The sequence below is a fragment of the Hesperophylax consimilis genome, chromosome 18, assembly GCF_061612785.1.
Source record: "Hesperophylax consimilis isolate HC1 chromosome 18, BYU_Hcon_1.0, whole genome shotgun sequence".
Taxonomy (NCBI): Eukaryota; Metazoa; Arthropoda; class Insecta; order Trichoptera; family Limnephilidae; genus Hesperophylax; species Hesperophylax consimilis.
The window spans coordinates 21,847,954-21,873,177 of NC_142853.1; the positions used below are offsets into that span (position 1 = coordinate 21,847,954).

Sequence of the window (25,224 nt, forward strand, 5' to 3'; positions counted from 1 at the left end):
GTATTAATTTTCCCACAAGATGTCTTTAAGTCATACCCAAGATATCAGTTTTTTTTTTCTTCAAATTATGATGCATTATAAATTATGTTTCGACAGGTACAAAATACATACGGCATTAGTTTATCAATCTTATATTATGATGTATCAACTAACAATAAAACATTTTTGCCTATTGAAAACATCAATAAAATTTATTATTGATAAATGCAAGTTCACTTTCTCTCTTATTACTAAATTAAAGATAATTTTAATAAAAACAAAGCACAAAACAATTTTTAAAATTCAACAAATTTAATATCTCAATTTATTATAATGCATAATAGTACAAAATTTCCAATATTTACAGACAACGCAAATAAAATAACTAGGTATTTACAAATAATTTAGCTTTGTGACTAAAATTTAATCTAACAATTATATCATGGAAAAATAATGCTTTATTTATTATAATATTCTTTAATAAATTTATTGAAACTTAAAATCTCATAGTACAACATACCTAATAAAAGAAACCATTTAAACCATAAAAATATTATGTAAATAAATTTGCCAATATTTGTGGGAGACAAGTTATTCGAGGGTGTTTGCTATTTTAACACATTATGCACTTCAGACTTTTTATAATTTTGGTTTGGTTGGTAACATTTACGGTGATGGCAATAGTATACGTAGTTTTTGTCATTTTTTGTTTCTGATAAGTGTATTCTTAGACGTGATAAAACTATACAACTGTAACTGAAAAAATCTACAAACTAATAAAAAAATATACAGTAACATCTGAATACTAAAAAAAAGTTTACTTAGAATGTCACTTGTAACACTAAGGACAGGTTGTTTCGGAGAATATGAACAATTCATCAAATTTCAACGTTCATTTTCAAGTTCTGTTTTTATTTCAGTTTTGTCAAGCAACTAGCCAACAATGATATAATAACAGAACTTGAATAGGACTTTCACAGAACCCGAAAATGAACGTTGAAATTTGATGAATTGTTCAAATTCTCCGAAACAACCAGTCCTAAAACATCAAAATTTAAAGACAAAATGAAATGCTATATGCTACTTTTGTATAAAAAAAAAACTTCAATGGGTAGCTAAATCAATTTAAATCTAATAACACATCTGCCCTGATGATGGACACTGCAATGCTGTCCGAAACGTTGGCTAAAGAAGGAGTTAGCGCAACACGGCATAACACCCCAAAAACAAATAACAAAAATACTTTTGGCCGTGAAAATCTTAAATCATATTCAATTTAAATAGTTTTATATTGCTCTGATGTGAAATTTTATAACATGAATCATATCATTTCTACGGTGACCGGATAAATCATCACATCTTTAAAAAGTTATATAAAGTCATGGAAAGTGATGAAACAAAAACTTTATTAACTGGGTTAAGTAAGTTAGGTTAGGTTTAAATTTTTTTTTCATCGTTTCTAATGACTTATCACTTTAAAGGTGTGTTGAATTGTCACTGTGTTATCGTGGAACCCATTTCTATATCCACTAGATTGAATAGATCAACTATCATTGTTTTAGCTAAAACTGAAAAAACAAACTGTTACAACTCTAGCATAAACAGATAATTGCATATTATTTATTTTTAAATATACAGGGTGTCCGGAAACTCGTAGTACAAGCGGGAAACTGGTGAATCTACATCACATTTGGAGTCGATTTTGTAGTATATTTTTTTTGATTTGAGCTTTCGTTATCGAGTAAATCGAGTTAGAAGTTGATTTTTTTTTTTTTTTTTTTTTAATCAAATTCTTATAAATTATTACTGAAGATCAAAGTACCCAACTAATTAAAACTATTTGAAAGTAAAACAAATGAAGAAACTCGGATTTGAAGCATTATTTTGAAATCACCCTTCATTTAATCCGGTGTAATCATAAAATATTTCTGCTCTGCAGGGTTAAAACATCTGTTGTTCAACCCTAAACACCAGAAAAAACTTTAAACCTAAAATAGCCAAAAAATATTTTTTTTTGGTTTTTTGTGAAAATGCTCAAATCAAAAAACTTTATGTTTATTTGGGTTCCCCATGTGGTGTAGATTCTCCAGTTTCCCGCTTGTACTACGAGTTTCCGGACACCGTGTATAAATTGGATTTATACTATTATGAAATGTGTTTTTGATTAAAAGTTTTTGGCAATTCTTATTAACTTTCCAGGTTTCGGGCAGTCGCATTCGCTTCCTGGCTTTGTTATTTAGTGATAATACAACTTCAAAAATACAACAAAATCACTCATTATTAATAAAAAAAAAACAGAATAGCTAAATACTCGCATGGCTTTTGTAAACAAGTGGTATGACAACGGTAGCCATATTGTATTTTTGCAAAATAACAGCTCGTCATTGGTTGAATCCGATATAGCAGATTTTGAAAGTAATTTCTAATATATCAGATTCTGTTCTCTGTTGTTTTTGCTCTGACTTTTTGTCATGGTATTGATTAATCTTGTAGAGTGCAAAAATGTGAACAAGATGACATACCCAGATTTTGTCGAAAAAACTGGATATAGCGGATTTAGAAATTATAGGACTCAAATAATCTATTGCCATCATACCTATTTCACTAAGCCTTCCCAAGAAGCAAACCTGTCTCCATATTATATATAATTTAAAATGCAAATCATTAATTCAGAGCCATGTGGAGGGGGAAAGTAGGTTGGTTGGTGTGTTTACCGACTGGGGCAGTAACGAGGAGAAGGGGGAGGGTCCGGTCAGATTTTCTCCGACATGTCGGCAACGCAATTGTTGCACACGCGTACGGGACTTCCCCAGCCTCGCTCCGGAACAGCTTGCCTGGAAATATCACATTACAATCTATCGTCAAATGTGGACGTACACGTACAAACTATAGGAAGTACCTGACGGATTTTATCAAGCGATTCCAGAGAGACTCAACAAACTAAGATTACCTACTTTAAAAGAAAGAAGAGAAAGGGGTGACTTGATTGAGACTTTCAAAATTTTATTTAGACATTATAGTTGTCCCGGAAATTCAAGAAATCTTCACCACCAACTAAAATATAAGTATCATTGAAGAAGAAGATAATAACTAATAAATCTAAACAAAACATGAAACAGAATAAGACACAGAAAAAAAAAGATAACGGTCACAACAGGAATCGATCCCATAATGTCTTGTCTTACCGGGACAGGCGTCTTAAAACACTCGACCATTAGGACCTATTTATTAAACGTCATATTTGTCTATATAATACTTCAAATTCAGAATTAACAATATACAGATAATAATAGATTTGACTTTTATTTTTAAAATTGTCAATGGTATTATAGACAGCCCTGATATATTAAGCCTAATTACCTTCCATATACCTACTAGAACCACTCGATCCAAAATTCTTTTTAATTTTAATAACAATATCAGGACTGCGTCATTTAGAAACTCCCTTATACCTAGATTGCATGCAGTTGGCAATGCTTTCTCAGAAGTAGTAGATGTGTTCAACTGCACGGAATATAGCTATAAGAAGGCTATAATAACATACCTCTGTCGTAATTATCAATGTTATTAGGCATAAAACCATTCTATTCATAAGTTATCACAGAACCTAAACAATGCACTTACAACAGATATCAGACAGAAGAGTGTTATCTAATAATTTTATATACTTAATCAAAACTATAATTTTTCCCAAAATTGTTATGAGATGTCTTACTGACAGCCCTGATTCAATAGAGCTAACTCTCAGTTCTCAGCAAATTCAACCAAATTCAATATTGAAGGTAACAATAACCTCAATACTAAACTACTGTACGGATTGAAAATAAAAATGCTAATGTACCTAAGTATACCAGATGTTATTTTTGTTTAATTTTCAACATAATTTCTCAGTAATTATTCTGTTTAACATAATACTGTTTCGCTCCTGTGAACCACTGTAAACATAAATCATGTATATTGTAAAAGCCTTTTACGGCGTCTAAATAAATAAATAAATAGATTCTGGGTTCCATTCCTAGTTGTGACCGTGATCTTTTTATTTTTCTATGTATTGTTCTGTTTCACATTTGGTTTAGATTTATTAGTACATATTATCTTCTTCTTCGATGGGTACAACCTTAAAAAAAATAAGGTTCGTAAAAATATAAAACCTCATGGACACTCGACACCTTTTGCATCCAATCCTAGGAAACACTTCTTTGCAAATAGAGTAGTGAATGCGTAAAATAAACTTCCACAACATGTCGTCGATTCTACTAATACAATAAACCAATTTAAAACTCGATTGGATTCTTATTTGGAGAGAAGAAAGGATTAACTTATTTTAAATTTAAAACAACTCTATCTGTTATTAACTCTTTGTGAAATCAAATATGAGCGTATCAGCCGAATGCTGCCTGCTCATTAAATAATAATGACAATGCATACCATGTGGTACAAGCATGCTGAGATTAGACGCTAAACAATATCAATAATGCAGATGTTTTTGTCTAGGAACCCAGTTTATTGCACATGCTTGGACGATATCAAAGGCATGCACGTGTCTTATGTGAAAGAACAATAATACTATGTAATTTATGGCATTAAATTTTATATAACAATATGTATGTATTAAGTGTCCAGACAGAGTATTAGAACAATAAATTAATGAGACATTGTTTGCTTAGATTAAATTCAAGGTTTTTAACCTATTCCAAGCAAATGTTTGTGCTTCAATGACAAAACAAACCTAACCTAATATTTTATTTGCTGAAGAATAAGCGAAATTTGCACTTATAAAATTTATTGTAATAATTAGTCACCTTTGTGGTGAGCAAGCGGAGCACACGGACTGGCCACAGCGCCGGCAGTGGTGCCTCGAGGTGCAGTGGGGCCCCGCGCCGAACAGGGTCTCACAGCCCGCGCAGCCGGGGGCCTCCTCGTCAGGAGTCCAGTAGGTGGGGCGCGCCAATCCGGTTAGGACTCCTGGCAAATGGGGACAATGATAGTTAACCCTTACAATATTGGTCTTTTCAACTCAATCTATCCAATCAAGCTGCATGTTTTAACACAATGTATGCGGTTTAGTGAAGCTATGACTATGAACAATTTAAATTGGTTTTTAAGGAACATTGACGCCACAGCAATGGGCGTAAAATAATGATTTTTTTTATTATTTGTAGATAACTGCGCAGCTCATCCAAGTGACACGACATTCGTATATATGCAGAATTTTTCAATATTCCCGCCTTCATTTTTTTTTTGAAAAGGTTCCTTCAAAAATGATAGATAGAAGTTTCACTATACATAATTTGCAACTTACCTTTTGGATACTGTAATGCCATGGTTAAGGGGCCCAGGGCTCCGGCTACTGCCTCCCCGACCTTCCGAGCCATCACGTCGCCCGTCTCGTCTGTATCTATTTCAACACACAAACATACATCTCTAGCGAAAGCTGACATAATAATTTTTTACTACCAACTAGACAATACCTGTATTGTAAGGACCCTGTCCTTAACATGTTATTTATTTTGGTACATATTTATTACATTTACGGCCGCTGTTCCCAATCCTAATAATCAAATTCTAAGCGAATCACCACTGCACTACGTAATTCCAACACACAATAATTGCTTAAGCAAGCCGCTCAGTCTAAGCCAGCCGGACAGCTGGATTAGCTATTTAAGCAATATGTAAGGAAAAAGCTAGTTACAAAAAGTGTCGACAGAGTGAAAAAATACCGCGAATCAATGATCAAATGTCACTCTGACAATCGACAGTCGCGCTCCTTTCGTTTTTTGTGTTGCATTTGTCAGTTTTAGACATTTTAGATATACTAGATATTGCGGAATGGGCCGAAGTAATTGATGAAAACATCGGGTTATACAGGCGGCGACAGGGTGTGGATGTCAATTACATCGAACTATTTATTTATTAATTTACGGACAATATGTCCATTAAAACCATAATATTGACACGAATAAGAAAACATAGATGACAGTGAATGGAGAGTACATGTATGTGAAGGGCAAAGACAATGTAAAATAGAAAAAGTACATATAGAAAATAACTACAAATGAATTAAATGACAAAGAATTTTTTGACCGTTTTCGTATGACGAAAACATGTTTTTTGTATATTTTGAATCTAATTGAGGAGAATTTAACTTATGCAAGCGAAAGGTAAGTTTTTATTTACGCAAGTGTCATTTTTGCGATGAATGTGCGAAATATTTTGCCCTTACCTCATGTCAGATCTGAAAACCTTTCTATTCTATCAATTTAATGTTATTCTTCGCACGCTTTGCTTTGATCTCCATTTTAAGGTTTGTTTGGGTTTGTTTTGCTGTCGCACGGAGAAAAAACTTACGTCGATCTGCCAAATCAAATGGGAAGTCCCGATTGTGGGATCACGTTCAAGTTGTCACTTTATTTTTAATATATTATATACGTTAGTTTAAAAAATATGAAATACCAGTTTATGAATAACGGTATTTAAAAGAAGTAATGTGTATTAATAAGAGCTACAATAATTAACTCTTTAATATTAATTTAACATAGAAAGTTTTTGATTTGATGTCATTTTATTGTCTATGGTAATGTGCGGTAGTGTGTGGGGCTACTTAAGATTTTCAAAGATAAAATGATTGGGAACAACGCAAATCGAACGTTCCCTACAAAATGCTTAAAAATCGCTTAGCTGAGCAAAAACAAAGATTTGAACTTAGATATCGATTAAAAAGTTGGGAACAGCGGCCGTTACTCTCACTAAGCACTAATCCGCTACCCCGAAAACCGGGCAAGTTTCTAATTATTAGTGAAAGCGAAGTTTATAGTGCACACACGCAAGGTATGCTCAAAATTAAAACAGGATTTTGTAGAAACAAACGAACACCGCAATCGATGATTTGTAAAATTTTAATTTTTTGGTTTAAAGTTAAGATGTTATGTTTAAGCTTGCAAGACTCCATTTTGTAAAATTATTCAAACAAAAAACGTGGCAAAATGAAACAAACAGAAACACATGCGACAGCTGCTAGAACACACAGAGGACTCACCGGAATATTCTAAAACAACAATTATTAATAATTATCCCTGGTGACTGCTAAAATGGCCGGTGAGAACAAGATAGATGGCGGTGTGTAATACGTAATATATACACAACCTGTCCCGTCAGTGTATAAAACTTGGAGCTTGAGTCTAGACATGCGGCGGACTAATGCATTTGACATACGAATATCGGCAAATTACAGAGCTTGATTTTGTGCTTTCAACTAGCAAAAATAACGGCGGATTATAGTAGTTGTCAGATAATTGAGCGTCGAATTACTGGGAGAGTAGTGTATATATATTTATAATACATGCTGTAGGAGGGAGGAAACACAGGGGCTGAAAAGCATTCCAGAGCCGACCCTTCCAACACAGGAATGAATCATACTGTCGTCTTGTAACATTTGTCAACTACAAATGTTGGGCACTTCAGGCGCTGTGTTTCCCAACTTAGGATCGATTCTGAAGAAATCAATGATGATAGTTCCTTGGAGCGTCTCCCATTGAAATGCCAATAAAACTAAGATAAACAAGATTGCAATCCGATAAGTTTTCTTCACAATCACAGTAATACTTGACCTAACACCGGACATGATGTTAAAAATATATAAAACATATGTCCGACCTCTCCTGAAATATGCTTTCCAAATATGGAGTCCTTACTTCGCAGAGGTTATAAATCTGTTAGAGAGAGTACAGAGACGTTTCACTAAAATACCAAGAGCTCTGAAAGATCTACGATACGAAGATAGACTCAAGGAACTAAGATTACCAACCTTACAAGAAAGAAGAGAAAGGGGTGACTTGATCTAGACTTTCAAAATTTTATCTGGACATTACAGTTGCCCTAGCATCCAAGAAATCTTCACTACTAATAAAAATATAAATCTCCGTGGACACTCAAAAAAAAATTACCAAAACGCCTTTTGCATCTAATCCTAGAAAACACTTCCTTGCAAATAGAGTAGTGGATGCTTGGAACAAACTCCCACAACATGTCATCGATGCAACAAATATAAATCAATTCAAAGCTCTATTGGATTCACATTTGGAGAGAAGAAAGGACTTAGTTCAAACTTAAAACAACTCAATTACTGTCAAACTTGTTGTGAAATCAGATATGAGCGCATCAGCAGAATGCTTGCCTGCTCATTACATAATAATAATAATAACACAGCCCTTTTCTGCTCAGGGTCAGGGATTTTGTCAGGTATTTCGAGGCTCCAGATCAGAGATAGCTGCCAGTATGTTGGGTTAGTAGGGGCTCATAGACTGTTATTATAATGGTGGAAAATTAAAGGGTAACAGAATGCTGTAATGGTAATATGGACCAGTATTGGTGTGCTTGCAGGTGTCGCAGACCCTGACGGGATGCTTCCACCCCCGTTGGGGCACAGCACGTCGCGTGCTGCTGCAGGGGCCGCACACGCCCTGCCCGCAGGCCCTGCAGTGGTGCAGCTCCCCTCGTCCCGCCTCCAGGGCGCAGCGGCAGACTGCGCAGTTCTATAACAACAAAAAATACCAAACAATTTTGTCAAATTGCACCATTTTTAATAATTATGCTTTGATAAAAAAAAGTTATTTAAAACATTCTGCTTGGTATAGTAATTTTTACACGTTACATCAATATGTTTGTGTTTCCAACTAAAAACTCTCTCTCAAACTGTGAGCTCTGGCATCATGAAATTTGCATAATTTTCTGTGTGGAATTTTTAGTTCATCACAACTATTTTCAACTCACAATGCCATTTCCATTGTTAGCTATGGGGTTTTGAAACATCCGTCAACTGTGAGAAAATAAGACGCCATATTGTTTGCTTCATATTTTTCAATTGTTTAGTGAGAAATAAGCTTCTTTAAATCTCATGGAAAGACTAAAGTAATGTAATTATAATAATTAAACTCCATTGATAGTTGAGGTAATTTGAGTACAGTCTGGCATATTTTGCATAAATATAAGTATGAATCATGAAAATCAACACATTCAGTTATCTATTCTCTAATTTGTTATTTAACTTCTTGATAGCCGATGTTAAATTTTTCCCGTGTGCCAGCCGTATCTATTTTCATAATAAATTACTTGTTTTTTGAAAATAATGATAACTAGGTGATGTGTGCTTGGTATTGCTCGGGATTATGAATGGTTGAGTAAAGTTTTGAGATTGTGAAAACTGGGTGCATTTTTAAGGTGGAAATAATACTATTGTGAAAAACATAAAAACATTTTTTTTTAAAGTATATGTTTCACTTGATCGTGCCATGTCTTCCTCGGGCGTCCCCGGCTTCATCTACCATTCACTTCCACGTATGCATTCTCTTTACACCTCTTTCTACGTTCATCACATACACCACATTTTACAACACATAAATATTTGACTCTTTTGATTGTGTCTTCCTCGGGTGTATCTGACATCATCTACTATCGACTTCCACGCCATACATTCTCCTTACATCTCTTTCTTCGGTCATCAAATATACCTCATTTTTCCACTCATAAATATTTGATTCACTTGATCGTGCCATGTCTTCCTCGGGCATCCCCAACTTCTTTTACCATTAATTTTTACGTTGTACGTGTTCGTCACACCTCTTTCTTATATGTACCACTTAATATAACATATCACAGGTAATTATTGGATTTGTGTCTTCCTCGGGCGTTCCTGACTTTTTCTACCACTTTAATTTGTCTATGTATCTCATTCCAGTGAAGAGATAATGCGTTAAATCTTTTTTGGGCATTCCTGACTTTTTCTACCACTTTAATTTGTCTATGTATCTCATTCCAGTGAAGAGATAATGCGTTAAATCTTTTTTGGGCATTCCTGACTTTTTCTACCACTTTAATTTGTCTATGTATCTCATTCCAGTGAAGAGATAATGCGTTAAATCTTTTTTGGGCATTCCTGACTTTTTCTACCACTTTAATTTGTCTATGTATCTCATTCCAGTGAAGAGATAATGCGTTAAATCTTTTTTGGGCATTCCTGACTTTTTCTACCACTTTAATTTGTCTATGTATCTCATTCCAGTGAAGAGATAATGCGTTAAATCTTTTTTGGGCATTCCTGACTTTTTCTACCACTTTAATTTGTCTATGTATCTCATTCCAGTGAAGAGATAATGCGTTAAATCTTTTTTGGGCATTCCTGACTTTTTCTACCACTTTAATTTGTCTATGTATCTCATTCCAGTGAAGAGATAATGCGTTAAATCTTTTTTGGGCATTCCTGACTTTTTCTACCACTTTAATTTGTCTATGTATCTCATTCCAGTGAAGAGATAATGCGTTAAATCTTTTTTGGGCATTCCTGACTTTTTCTACCACTTTAATTTGTCTATGTATCTCATTCCAGTGAAGAGATAATGCGTTAAATCTTTTTTGGGCATTCCTGACTTTTTCTACCACTTTAATTTGTCTATGTATCTTATTCCAGTGAAGAGATAATGCGTTAAATCTTTTTTGGGCATTCCTGACTTTTTCTACCATTCAAGAAACTCTAAATAAAAACAAGAACAAATTTAGAAATTTTCAGCGAAATCGGTCCTGAAGTTTATAATTACAATTATATAAAAAATAGAATATAATCTACTATAAGTAGTTTTCCTAGTATACAAAGCTAGTTATTATTTAATAGTGGCCTTAAGGATGCGCAGGCGAACAAGAGATTAAACCTTAGATGTGCTTGGTCTGAAAAGGCATCATCAATCAATACCTAACCACTAAACATTATTATATGTATGTGGTTATCGTGGTGTATAAATGAAAGATCTCTCCAACTCAGGTATAGTGTTTATTGATAAGTTGAAAGCTGATTTACAATCACAATATTTCACGTTTATTTATGCACAAATACTATGGAATGTTCGCGAAACTAGGTCGTAGTACTCGTAGGTAGCAGCTGTTGACGATAGTAAATACTGAATACTAATGATATGCTCGCTGCGTCGGGCTTATTTATATTGTTCAGCCGGTGGCAACAGCAGGTAGTTAATTGCAACTAAATTCGAGGCACTCACTCAATCTGGGCCTTTCGCGAACTTTCGGCGGCGCGGCGATTATGCCTAGGCGGTAGACTCGAACCTTCTGGCGAGTTGTCGTAGTGTCCCAGACGGACTGCAGTATTATTGTCGTCGATAGATAAGTAGGTGCTTGAAGTAAGTAGATTGCTTTGTTTACGATGCGATTTCGACTGCAGGTACATAATTCGGGAGTAGGTACTAAGTAGGTCGAGCGGTTTATTATTAATTAGTTAATCTAGATTTTTCTCGACGCCACAGTGGCCTTAAGGATGCGCAGGCGAACAAGAGAAAAACATTGACTAGATGTGCTTGGTTAGAAAAGGCATCATCAATCAACATCTAACCACTAAACATTATTATATGTATATCTTTTAGGGTTAAATAACAAAACATGTACCTTAATTTCCGCAGTGGGTTGCCAGTAAGATGGTGCAATGGCGTCTGCCAGCAGGCCCAATGTCCCCGTGAGGCTTCCTACTCCTTCCAGAGCTCTCCGGGCCCCCACCCCCCCTCCACTATACCCGCCTGAAAAGCTGTTCTGCTAGAAACAAAACAACATATAAAAATGTCTAATTAATATTGGGCTATCAAGAAAAGGTTACAGTATGTCCCTCCAATGTTCAGTCCTGAGAAATATTCTATGGTTTTTCCATACAATATTGACAGGTTAGTTATTAGTTAGTATTTAAATAAAAATTGTATTATGTTTACTGTGCAACTTTAAATATGTTGTAAAATCATTTTAAAAGAGACTGGTTAAAAAACTGTTTAAACAGTTCATAGATCTGATATACATTAGAACTTAACTCTAGCGAGATAAAAAAAGGAGGATTGAGGTGTTTTTGCACAAAAACAGAACCATACAAATCATCCAAATATTATTACTATTATTGGTTTCCATTAGAATGATAATGTTACCATAGTTAAAGGTAGGCACTAGATAAATTATTCCTCAAACAACCTACCCCTGGCCAAACGTGGATTATTTCAGTGTTGACTGCTGTTTCTTCCGGCGATTTGTTTCCGTACCAATATTGTCGGCTTCTGGCAAAAATAATTCCTATTTAATCTCCAAACATTATAAACACATTATTTTATAAATAAAAATTAAGTCATTTCTCAAAAATCTAAATTTAAAAAAAAAAAAAAAAAATGCTAATATGGCTATAGCTCATATTGAATTATGTTGAGAGGTAGGTACTTTAATTTTTTTTAAATCATTCCTTTTTTAATATTTATTGGTATGCAGTGTACCATCCTACATAGATTGCAAACTTCTAAACACTTATAATATTGCCAGTTAGGGTTAAATTACTTTACATTAAATTACTTTACATTACAATATTTTTAATGGCTACAGTGTGCCTACCTAAAAAAAGATACACTTGGTGTGAAAAAGCAAAAGTCATCACCCTGTCGAAAGACGCTCTCATTTTTTTAAATGACGTCTAATCATTACAACTACACATTGACAAACCATGGATAATTGTATCAAACCAATTTTTTTTTTACAAATAAAGCTACCACCGTTGAAATTGAATAGCTCCGGTGCACCTACCTGTAGACTGGTCCACATTTGGGACAGTGAAGTTCATATCCGTTCCATGCTGAGCGGGCAAGACCTAACCAAGACTCTTGAGGTGCGGCTGCATACACTTCCTTCACCTGTTAATAAAACGTACACATATTATGTGAATTCCAATGTTAACACATTTTCGTCGGGACACGGCCTTTGCCGTTTTCCGCGGACTGTCGGTCAACTGCGGGACACGGTAAATGCCGTTTTTGTCGACTGTCGGTTTTTGGCGGGAAACGGCATTATACGGGTTTGTTATCAGCGTGAAATACTATGATTCATAAGTGGAATGGGCTCTTCAATTAGGCGAGACAACCGCAAAAGACTCTTTTTTGACAAGAAGCAATTAAACATAATATGAGTTATTGAGTGTGCGCCTTCGACCTTAGGCGACACTGTTCAATTTACGCGATCAAATTTCACACATCCAGCGATTGTAAAATTGCGGGCATGGCAATTATTATTTATTATATAACTATATGATATGAATAAACATGTTATCTTTAACTTGGAATTTTCAAATATTGAATATTGAATGCTATTTACTGAATTAATATCAGGTTTTTATATTCAGCTTTGAAATGTGGTGAAATTATGATATAATCAAAGCAATTATAATTTATTTTTGATGATCAAATGTCATATATGATTTCTTTGAAAATTTCAGTTGGAAATATTATTTGGTTTAGAAATTGTGTCTAACTAACTAACTAACTAACTAACCATCACGCCGTTTCCCCGCAGGGGTAGGCAGAGAGGACGGACCGCCAAACAACTCGGTCTTGGCACACACTTCTTGCCTCATTCACATTCATACATCGTCTCATACATACTCTTCTATTATTCTGACTCTTGACATGGCCCGACTCTAGTATCTGATTCACTTGATCGTGCCATGTCTTCCTCGGGCGTCCCCGACTTCTGCTACCATTCGCATTTGCATCATATATCCTCCTTACACTCCTATCTTCGCTCATTCGCTCTACATGCCCAAACCATCTAAGCGTCCCTTTCTTAATCTTACTCATTACGCTTACATCAGCCTTGCACTCTTTGCGGATCTCCACATTCCTTACACGATCAAACATGGTTTTACCACACATACGCCTCAGGGATCTCATTTCAACAGCATTCAATCTACTTTCATCCTTTCTTTGCCAGTTCCATGCCTCACTTCCATACATCAAGGTAGGTACCAGAACTCCGTTGTGGACTGCTAACTTCGCTTCTTTGGACAGATTTTTGTTAGCGCCAACGGCGTTCAGTCCTCCATTAACGGAATTACCTGCATTTACCCTTCTTTCAATATCTCTGTCAGCCTTCCCATCTCTCGTAAACATACTTCCTAAATACACAAACTCATCCACCTGCTCCAAGTATTCCTCATTCACAATTATATTGCACACTGTTTTCGTACTCTCTCTTTCAAACACCATTACTTTAGACTTACTTACATTCATCATTAACTCATTCTTCATGCATACTTCGTTCATCCTAGACACGAGAGACTGTAGATCTTCTATACTATTAGCAATCAGCACCGCATCATCAGCATACAACAGGCAACATACTTTCAAATTATTCAAATTCGCGCCCAATCCCACCTCTTTCAATTCTTGCATACAATTATCCATGTATAGATTGAATAACCACGGTGACATTACGCAGCCTTGTTTAACACCTTTTGTGATATCAAACCACTCCGTAAAACCACCGTTTACCCTAACACATGCAACGCTTCCCTCATACAGAGACGCGATTGCCTGAGTCAGATATGTATTCACTCCATACTTGGACAACACCTTCCATAGCTTTTTCCTGTCGACTCGGTCGTATGCTTTTTGTAGATCTACAAAGGCACAGAAAAGTTTCTGGTTTTTTGCCAGAAACTTCTCAGTGAGCATACGCAATGAGAAGATCTGGTCCATGCACCCCCTTCCACTCATAAAAGCACCTTGCACATCCCATATTTTATTGCATAGAAATCATTTATCCCATAGAAATTGTGTCAATTTTAGGAAAGCGATATATTTATGCGCTAATCGCGAAAAACACCCGCTATAGGCTAGAGTCTATTGTTTGAAGCGCCCGACTACAATGTGTTAAAATAAATCCAAGGTATATATGATTATTCCATATTTGTTGACAAAAAAAAAATAACAAAAATTGCCATTGGGACTGCCTAGAAATGTATGCGGCCGTAATATAGCAGCTGACTTCAACAAGAAATTATCATTTTGGCAGCAAATTTAAAATAAGCATAATTTAAATCTTTGTAGAAAAGGTATTTGGCAATATAAAAATAAAATAGCTACCATATTTATGAATAACTGAAAATACCCTATTGAAAAAGCATTGTAATTACATTGCATAAATAAACAAAATACCTTTCTCTGGCACTTCTGGCAAACGAATACTTTGTTTTCAAACTGGTGTTGATATCTGCAAAGGTATATAAACGAAGAAATAGTGAGGCACAATTTTCATCAGAAATAAATAAATTTATGTTAAATATTTCACCAAAATGGCCAGCAACAAGATATAAGATAATACGAAAAAAATAATAAGTTTCAATAAAAATTACCTGCATTTATTATCAGACATATGCTTTATATCATCAACGTGGTGACCCATTGACATTGTACATCTGAAAAAATTAATTCAATGATGATAATAATTTGGAATTTAAGAATAATTGCATACCATGACTGAATTTAACCAAATTATTGACAATAAATACATCACATCCTGTTACTACAATACATATTAGGCAATTTATTGTTAAATAATAAAATATGGTTAGAAATTCGTTGACCTTGAGTTAGGTCACTTAGTGGATTTCGTTAGGTGAACACATAAATAAAACAAAATAGTATTTAATAATGAGGCGTTCGATAGCCCCGTGGGTAGGACGCTCGACTAGCTGTCGGACAGGCAGAGTATGATACTCACAGCAGGTAATAAACTTAATTCCTGTACAACAAACGTTACGTTTAGTGAAAAGGTCTGTGCTATAAATCTTAGGATTTATAACTTATTTCAACCTTTACAAAGCTTCAAGCCGATCTATCCCATAACGCTGCACATTTTGATACAATGTATATATATATATATACATGGTGTCCGGAAACTCGTAGTACAAGCCGGAAACTGGAGAATGTATACCACACGGGGAACCCAAATAAACATAAAGTTTTTTGATTTGAGCATTTTTATAAAAAAAAAAAAAACCAAAAAAATATTTTTTTCGGCTATTTCAGGGTTCAAATTTTTTCGTCATTATTTGTTTTACTTTTAAATTTTTAAATAGTTTTAATTAGTTGGGTACTTTGATCTTCAGTAATAATTTATAAGAATTTGACCAAAAAAAAAATCAACTTCTGACTCAATTTACTCGAAAACGAAAGCTCAAATCAAAAAAAATTATACTACAAAATCGACTCCAAATGTGATGTAGATTCACCAGTTTCCCGCTTGTACTACGAGTTTCCGGACACCATGTATATACAGGGTTTTCCAATAAGAGGTGTTATTTTTATATTCAATTGTAAAAGATCAATGGTTTCGTTGCTTGTGTGGCATGTAGCGCCGTCTTGTTGAAAGTAAACGTTGTCCAGATAAATACCATCCAATTCCGGCCAAAAAAATCATTAATCATCTCTCGATAGCGATCCATTCACCGTAACTGTTGCTCCAGCCTCATTTTCGAAAAAGTAAGGTCGAATGACTCCGCCGGACCATAAACCGCACCGCACCGAACAGTCACACGTTGAGGATAGAGAGGCTTTTCAACAATAACTCTTGAGTTTTCCGAGCCCCAGATGCGACAATTTTGCTTGTTGACGAAGCCACCGAGGTTGAAATGGGCCTCATCACTCAAGTTGATTTGCATTTGATTCACTCAAGTGAATTTTGATAATTTCAATGCGTTGTTGAAGCGTGTATCGTTCCAGTTTTATTAATGGCGTAGTTTCTACTTGTCAAAAATGACAGCTTCAAAAGTAACATCTACCGAAATAGCGGGCTATTCAAAATAACACCTCTTATTGGAAAACCCTGTATAATGCATTTTAGTGAAACTTTATGGATCACAAGCGACATCCGCATACGAGGATAGCCGCCGATGGATCACATATGTAACAGCCGCATAAAAGAGGGTTAAAAAACATATTTGGGGTACTTACTTAGCTTGGCACGCTCTGCAGGATACATCACAAGTGAGGCGACCCTGGAAGCGCTCCGACAGGCTGTTTAAGGCCTCCAACACTGCTCCGGGACTTCTGGCAGCCCTGATAATAATCACAATAGATTAATAACTAAGTACTGCAATTCAGAATATTAATTTGTCTGTCTGTCCATGTGAAAAAAAAGTGAAACTGTTTTTATACCGTCAGAGGTCAAAGTACGAATGATGCCATAGTTTATTTAAAACATCCTTGAACTTTCCTGGTGGCATAAAGATTTTTATGTGGTTTGCCCCAGCTCTTCAAAATAATATCCAGATTTTGCATTATGGCTTCTTCTTTGGTCTGTGATGATTATTTGAAAATACCCAATGCAAATATGGATAAGACATTGTTACAATATTGTACAGCCATAGATATGTTTTACATATATAAATATAAATAAATTGATAAAAAAATAAAATTATTCCTGTAATTGCGTAAATAGGAAATAAAATCACTGCACTCCACTGCTATTATAGATCATGAAAAAACCATATATGATGTGAAGAATAATATATTTAGCAGCAGTTAAATATATATATTAATGCTTACAACTCGAAATATATGACAATATTGCAATTATTTAATAACTCCGTCATACTGGTAATTCCGTAACAATACTTTCGCCTTGGAGGTTATGAAAGGTCTTTGTGAATAATAATGGATCCAAGAATTAAACAAATAAAAGATATTGTCTTTATTTGCATTCATTTCAGTGTAAACAAAACATTATATAAACATAATTGTTATCCAATGGGACTAACCTATGAATAAATAATCTTCACACCCATTCATACATTTTTATCAATGACATACTATAATAATGATTGGATTATTTGTATAGCGCCGTTTTCGTGAGAAAATCACCTCTAACTAACTAACCATCACGCCGTTTCTCCGCAGGGGTAGGCAGAGAGGACGGACCGCCAAACAACTGGGTCTTGGCACACACTCCTTGCCTCATTCACATTCATACATACTCTTCTATTGTTCTGACTCTTGACATGGCCCGACTCAAGTATCTGATTCACTTGGTCGTGCCATGTCTTCCTCGGGCGTCCCCGACTTCTGCTACCATTCACATTTGCATCGTAAATTCTCCTTACACTCCTTTCTTCGCTCATTCGCTCTACATGCCCAAACCATCTAAGCGTCCCTTTCTTGATCTTACTCATTACGCATTACTCATTACTAATGATTGGATTAATTATGATTGGATTATTTGTATAGCGCCGTTTTCGTGAGAAAATCACCTCAAGGGTGCTATATTGGGAAATACTACAAAAACTAAAGAACGGAAACTCATTCGGAGTGCATTATGTGATGAACTGTATAAATGTGAATAACGCACAAGAGTCCCAACTGCCCGAAGCCAGCGGGACTATGGAGAATGTTAACTACCCATAATGTTGTGAACTCTTCAGATCTAGTCACTATACACGGCTTAAAACATTTTTAAGCAGAGTTTCAATTCTGAATGGTTATATTTCACCAGAGTGATACTGATAGTATCTACTGCTCTGTGAGAGTATCTATTTAACGTAAAGTTGCATACATCTTGAAATATTGATATGTATATGTATGTATATATAAAATCTGCATATAATTCTGGCCTTCCATCAATAGGGTTAGATGTTCCCACAGTTGTTGTATCCACATGATGCACAGATAGGCCTTAACCCTTTCAGGCCTAGTTTTAATTCAAATTAACACAAACTTTGTGACTTTTTTACCGTAACGGTAGCGATTTATAAAAGTCATATTTTTGTTTTCTTATAGCTTGTAGTATGTTTCTGTGGCGTCTATTTTTTCCGCTCGGTTAAAATCCTTCATCACAAAAACGATAAATATTTTGACATCTGCTGATTGTGAGTTTAATCGAATTTCTGCCGTCATTGATTACTTCATTTAAGGTGAGATATCAATATTTTCTACTCATTACAAATATTTTAACGCATGAAGATGCGTTCTATAATAATAACATCAGTTCAATTCACTGTTCACAGTCATTTGCCAGAATATCAAATTGAATTTCAATGTTAATTCAAATTAACACTGGTAGTGACGGACATATTTTCGATTAGTATGGCGAATTTTTTAAGATCATTATACTAGATAATTTCTTTATTTATGAATGAATTTTAGTTAAAATATTATTTGTTTCAAACCTTACAGATTATGACTACATAGTAAATGTGCATTACCTATTGTATATATGTATGTGGAAACAATAATGCGGGTGTGAAAGGGTTAACCCATAGTGTGCCAGTCAAAATGTCGAGCGACCCGCCGTGTCAAAATCGGAATTGACATTTGACCATGAAACGACAAGATAGAATAATATTAATATACATTATTTCCTTTCCAAGTGAATAAAATGTATTTTATAATGCTAGGAGCATTTTTATAAGGTTTAAAATATCATAAATTCGAGTTGAGTCGTCAACAAATGCTCACTCCATTTATTCCCCGTCAGGGTCGATGAGGTCCACTGGAAGACTGCTGAAGTCCTAGATTGGCTCGCAGACCCCTACCATAGGAAAGAATGCGAGATAAGAATGAAAAGACAATAGCAATTACCTAACGGCCGTGTTGTCCAGGTGCTGGTAGAGCACGGTGGGCAGGGGCGAGTTGGCGGGCAGCAAGGAGGAGACCGGAGGCGTGGGGGTGTAGTACAGAGTGCCCAACCCCTCCACGCTCATGCCCAGCTCTCTCACCCGAGACATTATCTGCTCCTCGGCCGTTTCCCCCGTCTTGCCTGCAAACAAACAAACAAACATACTTCACACTACTACATTTCTAACAATAGGAGGGAAAAAATAGATTTAGAGTTGATTCTCCAAATCGTTCTCATGTACGATTTGACAATAGTAAAAAGCTGTAGTTACCAGTGGTGAGCGGGGCTGTATGTCGAGGTTCATGGCTGATGATGACAGCGGGCCCCCGGGCACTCAGGGGCCCCCCAAGCTCGGCACGGTGCCCCACACTTTTCAGCACCTTCTGTAAAAGTAACAGACAAATTCACATCGGTATCAGATAGTATATTGTGAAGTACTAGAGCATTTTAAAAAAGCGTTGAAATATTATATTGTAGGTAGGAACTTCATCGCTTGGCTGAATTTGTTCAAACAGACAGCTGCAATGTCGAAATTCAAAGCAACTCCAAGTTCTATCTAGAGTTCATTGAACGGGAGTTACAGACACACAACCGAAATTAGTATGTTAAATAAACAGATATTGAATAAGGTGAAACTCTATTCTAAGGTTGTATAAGGAAAGGAAAAAACGATACGGATGGGACATACATAGATATTAATGGCCGCTGTTCCCAACTTTTTAATCGTTATCTAAGTTCAAATCTTTGTTTTTGCTCAGCCAAGCGATTTTTAAGCATTTTGTAGGGAACGTTCGATTTGCGTTGTTCCCAATCATTTTATCTTTGAAAATCTTAAGTAGCCCCACACACTACCGCACATTACCATAGACAATAAAATGACATCAAATTAAAAACTTTCTATGTTAAATTAATATTAAAGAGTTAATTATTGTAGCTCTTATTAATACACATTACTTCTTTTAAATACCGTTATTCATAAACTGGTATTTCATATTTTTTAAACTAACGTATATAATATATTAAAAATAAAGTGATAACTTGAACGTGATGCCACAATCGGGACTTCCCATTTGATTTGGCAGATCGACGTAAGTTTTTTCTCCGTGCGACAGCAAAACAAACCCAAACAAACCTTAAAGTGGAGATCAAAGCAAAGCGTGCGAAGAATAACATTAAATTGATAGAATAGAAAGGTTTTCAGATCTGACATGAGGTAAGGGCAAAATATTTCGCACATTCATCGCAAAAATGACACTTGCGTAAATAAAAACTTACCTTTCGCTTGCATAAGTTAAATTCTCCTCAATTAGGTTCAAAATATACGAAAAACACGTTTTCGTCATACAAAAACGGTCAAAAAATTCTTTGTCATTTAATTCATTTGTAGTTATTTTCTATATATGCTTTTTCTATTTTACATTGTCTTTGCCCTTCACATACATGTACTCTCCATTCACTGTCATCTATGTTTTCTTATTCGTGTCAATATTATGGTTTTAATGGACATATTGTCCGTAAATTAATAAATAAATAAATAGTTCGATGTAATTGACATCCACACCCTGTCGCCGCCTGTATAACCCAATGTTTTCATCAATTACTTCGGCTCATTCCGCAATATCTAGTATATCTAAATTGTCTAAAACTTCTCTATCCATTTTAAAACGATAATGACAAATGCAACACAAAAAACTGAAAGGAGCGCGACTGTCGATTGTCAGAGTGACATTTGATCATTGATTCACGGTATTTTTTCACTCTGTCGACACTTTTTGTAACTAGCTTTTTCCTTACATATTGCTTAAATAGCTAATCCAGCTGTCCGGCTGGCTTAGACTGAGCGGCTTGCTTAAGCAATTGGTGGTGTGTTGGAATTACGTAGTGCAGTGGTGATTCGCTTAGAATTTGATTATTAGGATTGGGAACAGCGGCCGTAAGTTTTACATGGCAGAGTGATCAATCATTTGAAATGCCAGGATTACGACTGTATCCAGGATTATCGCTTACCTGGAAATGCTCCGTATAAGCTCTGGAGGCCTGACCGAGGAATGTATACAAATCTGCAGGTAACCGTTCCGACCGTGTTCTATAGATAACCACATCGGATATGGCGAGAACCTATAAAAGGAGATTGGTAAGTAAAACAGATTAAATATAAAGTCATTGAAGATTCAATCGATTGAAGCTGATCAAAAGCAGAAATGGGACATTATTAACATGAAACGCACACAGATAAGTGTTATCCGCATCATTTACTCATACTACTGCAAATTACATTTACACACATTTTCTGTATTTTAATTAATTCATTCGTAAGTTTTGAGTACAAAAAACGTAAAAGAAAAAAAATTATGCCATTTTTCCATAAATCAATGTTTTTTTCATTTTACTAAGAAAAATTTCCATAAAATTAAAAAATTAGGTAAGTTCAAGTAATAGCACTACCGGCCAACACCAGAGGCCTTACACTGTCATCTGTTATTTTTTTTTAATGATAAACTAATGTTTATAAGACAAGGTTTTTTATGCATAGCACAAAGGATAACAAATTATTATAAGCAATAATTAGTCGCTTGAAATATCCATACAAATTGAAAATGTCTCCCAAGTAAAAATTAATGCCGCCGACGGAAATTAAACCCGCACCTTCTGATGTCCGGCCAGGTGCTCTGATACCACAGAGCTACGTCGGCTTATTTCCAACCTGCCAAATAATTTTATATGTACTAGTACTTCAATCAACAATCAAAATAATTATATAATTATAAATGTAATATTCAAAAATCTGTTAGGCTGATTTTAGTGTCACGCCGACCGCACGCGCACCGTCGGCGCTGATGGTCGAGATATATGAACTTCTAGGAAGCGTTTTTGAATGACGCGTAGCTATCAGCGCGCAAGGTGGTCAGCGCTGATGGCCACGCGGCCGTACGCGTCGCGCGTCAGCGCCGCGTAGCTGTCAGCGCTGACCATCGCACGAGCGCCTCTGTTTTCAGTGAACGTTCTAGTGTCGAGCGGAGCAGATGTCATCGCGTGTACAGTCATGGCGAATCGTGAAGTGGATACAGGTCGAGTTATCGATGAGGTTCGCCTGAGGAAGAAATTGTGGGATGCATCCGATCCACTCTACAAACATAAAGATGCAAGAAACAAAGCCTGGGAGGATATTGCCGACACATTGTTCGAAAATATTTCAGGAGAAGAAAAACAACAACTAGGTTTGTTTACTTTCTTATTTTATTATCTGAATGCCTACACTACAGGACGTAACAAAGCCTTTTTAAGTTAAAATATACACGAATCTTGCCAGGGCACGCTTCCAATAGGGCTCACAAAGTACTCAGCAAAATGTTCTCGCAGAGCGTGTCCAGACCTGTTTGTAGGTACAGTTGACAAGTCTACCATACCCTCAATTGTAAGTGTGTCTTCAATAAGATAACCATCGCGAATTCTTATAAAGTTGTGCAAAACGCAGCATGCTTTAACTATATTCTTTGTAACATCAAAACTCACATTAATAGGCGTATGAAATACTCTGAACTTGTTTGACATTATACCAAATGTCGATTCTATGTATCGTCTACTGCGGCTCAGTCTATAGTTAAATACTTTTTTCTTGTGGGTTATATTGGATCGTGCATATGGTTTCTATTTGATATTCCAAATGCACCATCACCCACAATTATATGTGCAACTGGAGTATTTGTTCCAGGCAGTGGCTTCGGTCCTGGAATATTTAAAGTATTTTGTTCGAGGCTCCTGTATAGTGTACTATTTTGGAATATAGTCGAGTCCGAGTTTTTCCCATATGTTCCAATGTTAACATATGTAAAACAATAATCTGCATCGCACATAGCTAGGAGAACTATGGAGTAAAAAATTTTATAGTTGTAGAATATTGATCCACCACCAGTTGGATTTACGATTCGGATGTGCTTGCCATCAATAGCTCCGATGCAATTTGGAAAGTTGGTCTTTTGCAGAAAACCGTTTTAAAAAACCAGCAATATTTTGCCACATATCAGGTGTAATTGTTGGTATGCATTCATCGTGTAGTGTTTCCCATATTACTTTACACACTTCCTTCACGATCTTACTGATTGTTGCGATTCCCATCCTAAATGAGTACTGCAAATCTGTATATGTTCGACCCGTAGCAAGAAATCTGAAAATAAAAAGTTTTTATTATTTCAGGAAAACTGGTCCAACAAAGGTGGAAAACAGCCCAGGATGCGTATTTTCGAACCAAAAACGCAATGAAAAAAACGCCTTCTGGAAGTGCTGCACGAAAATTCAAAAAGTACATATATTATGACGAACTAAGCTTCCTAGCTCCAACAATTGACAATGAAGTTGATGAATCACTAAATGAAACCATGCCCTCTCGTCCCTTTCCCTCACCCTCAGTAAATATAGATAATACGGCATCATTGGATGGTATGGTATCTTCAGAAAATACTCAAGATTCTGATATGTTAATGCAGCAAGTTTTTTCAAACACGCAACAGGGTGAGCAGAATGACCGTGATGTTGATTCAGCATCAACACAAAGACCTTGGCTGGAAAAGAGAAAAAGAAGGGCCCCGAAAACTAATCCAGAAAATTCTCCATTTGAAAGAGAGTTATTAACTTTACTAAGTAATCAAACACCAGATCTTGCCGCTGATGACCTGGCTTTTTTTGCTTCTTTAGGTCCAATTTTAAAAATGTTTGATGTAGGACAAAAGCTAGAGTTTAGATCGAGAGTGTTGCGCGAAGCCATGGATATTCGAAATTGCAACAGATCAAATAGCTCTTACTCCAATGACGAAAGGTTTACACGCGACTCGTATGCATCATCATACAATTATCAGACTAAAGGTGGCCCAGGGTACGAAACCAACGATGCGAATCCAGGTTACTCGGGTTATCAAACAGCTAGAGACACTGATGAATAATAATATTCCCTATGTTAAATTACTAATAATAATTTGTTTGTTTTTTTTTCTTTCTCCTTACCTTTAATATGAAACATTATCATAATAAATAGTAGTTTAACAATAAATATGTTTTTTTCTTACCTATACCAGAGATAATATATAGTTTAATACTATAATGTATGTGTGTTAAAACAATGTATAATCATGTGAGAAATGTGTATATCCGCAAAGAATGTAAGGCTGATGTAAGCATAATGAGTAAGATCAAGAAAGGGACCCTCAGATGGTTTGGGCATGTAGAGCGAATGAGCGAAGAAAGTAGTGTAAGAAGAATATACGACGCAAATGTGAATGGCAGAAGAAGTCGGGGACGCCCGAGGAAGACATGGTACGATCAAGTGAATCAGATACTTGAATCGGGACATGTCAGAAGTCGGAATAATAGAAGAGAATGTATGAGACGATGTATGAATGTGAGTGAAGCAAAGAGTGTGTGCCAAGACCGAGTTGTTTGGCGGTCCGTCCTCTCTGCCTACCCCTGCGGGGAAACGGCGTGATGGTTAGTTAATTAATAATATTATATCTCTGCCTATACTTTACTATGATTAAACATTATGATAATAAATAAGTTTTTTTCCTACCTTAAAGTCACCATTAGTCGTTCAATCGGTGGTATAGGCACGCGTCGTAAGCTGCAATGGACCAGTTTATCCTGTATCTTTGCCAGTAATTCGTCAAAAGTTCTCGTTGACATTCGAAAGTAATTAAAGAATTTGCTTTCGTCAGCCCTTAAAGTGCCATATAACAAGACAAAGTCTCCAGCAACGGCTCTCTGCTCAATCAATGGATGAACATGGAG

General features: G+C 35.7%; 2 protein-coding genes across 5 annotated transcripts in view; one reads left to right on the forward strand and one right to left on the reverse strand.

Annotated features, from left to right (window-relative positions):
• Window positions 1–278: 278 nt before the first annotated feature.
• Window positions 279–25,224, reverse strand: part of LOC149415501 (zinc finger FYVE domain-containing protein 1-like) — a 30,062-nt gene continuing 5,116 nt past the window's right edge. Inside the window, exons 4-16 of one of the 4 annotated variants that reach the window (XM_089642686.1) lie at window positions 21,454–21,564; window positions 19,718–19,829; window positions 19,410–19,587; window positions 16,788–16,892; window positions 15,188–15,250; window positions 14,991–15,045; window positions 12,586–12,692; window positions 11,993–12,068; window positions 11,425–11,565; window positions 8,339–8,510; window positions 5,282–5,377; window positions 4,782–4,944; window positions 279–2,813 (exon numbers count right to left, since the gene is read on the reverse strand). In XM_089642686.1, the coding sequence (XP_089498812.1) occupies window positions 2,732–2,813; window positions 4,782–4,944; window positions 5,282–5,377; window positions 8,339–8,510; window positions 11,425–11,565; window positions 11,993–12,068; window positions 12,586–12,692; window positions 14,991–15,045; window positions 15,188–15,250; window positions 16,788–16,892; window positions 19,410–19,587; window positions 19,718–19,829; window positions 21,454–21,564 (1,461 nt within the window). In that variant the 3' untranslated portion in view covers window positions 279–2,731. Of the gene's footprint in view, window positions 2,814–4,781; window positions 4,945–5,281; window positions 5,378–8,338; window positions 8,511–11,424; window positions 11,569–11,992; window positions 12,072–12,585; window positions 12,693–14,990; window positions 15,046–15,187; window positions 15,251–16,787; window positions 16,893–19,409; window positions 19,588–19,717; window positions 19,830–21,453; window positions 21,565–25,224 lie in introns of all 4 variants that reach the window. The other 3 variants (XM_089642685.1, XM_089642684.1, XM_089642683.1) reach the window with 3 other exon arrangements.
• LOC149415502 (uncharacterized) lies at window positions 23,703–24,383 on the forward strand. Its single transcript, XM_089642824.1, has one exon. The coding sequence runs from the start codon at window positions 23,703–23,705 to the stop codon at window positions 24,381–24,383; it is 681 nt and encodes a 226-aa protein (XP_089498950.1).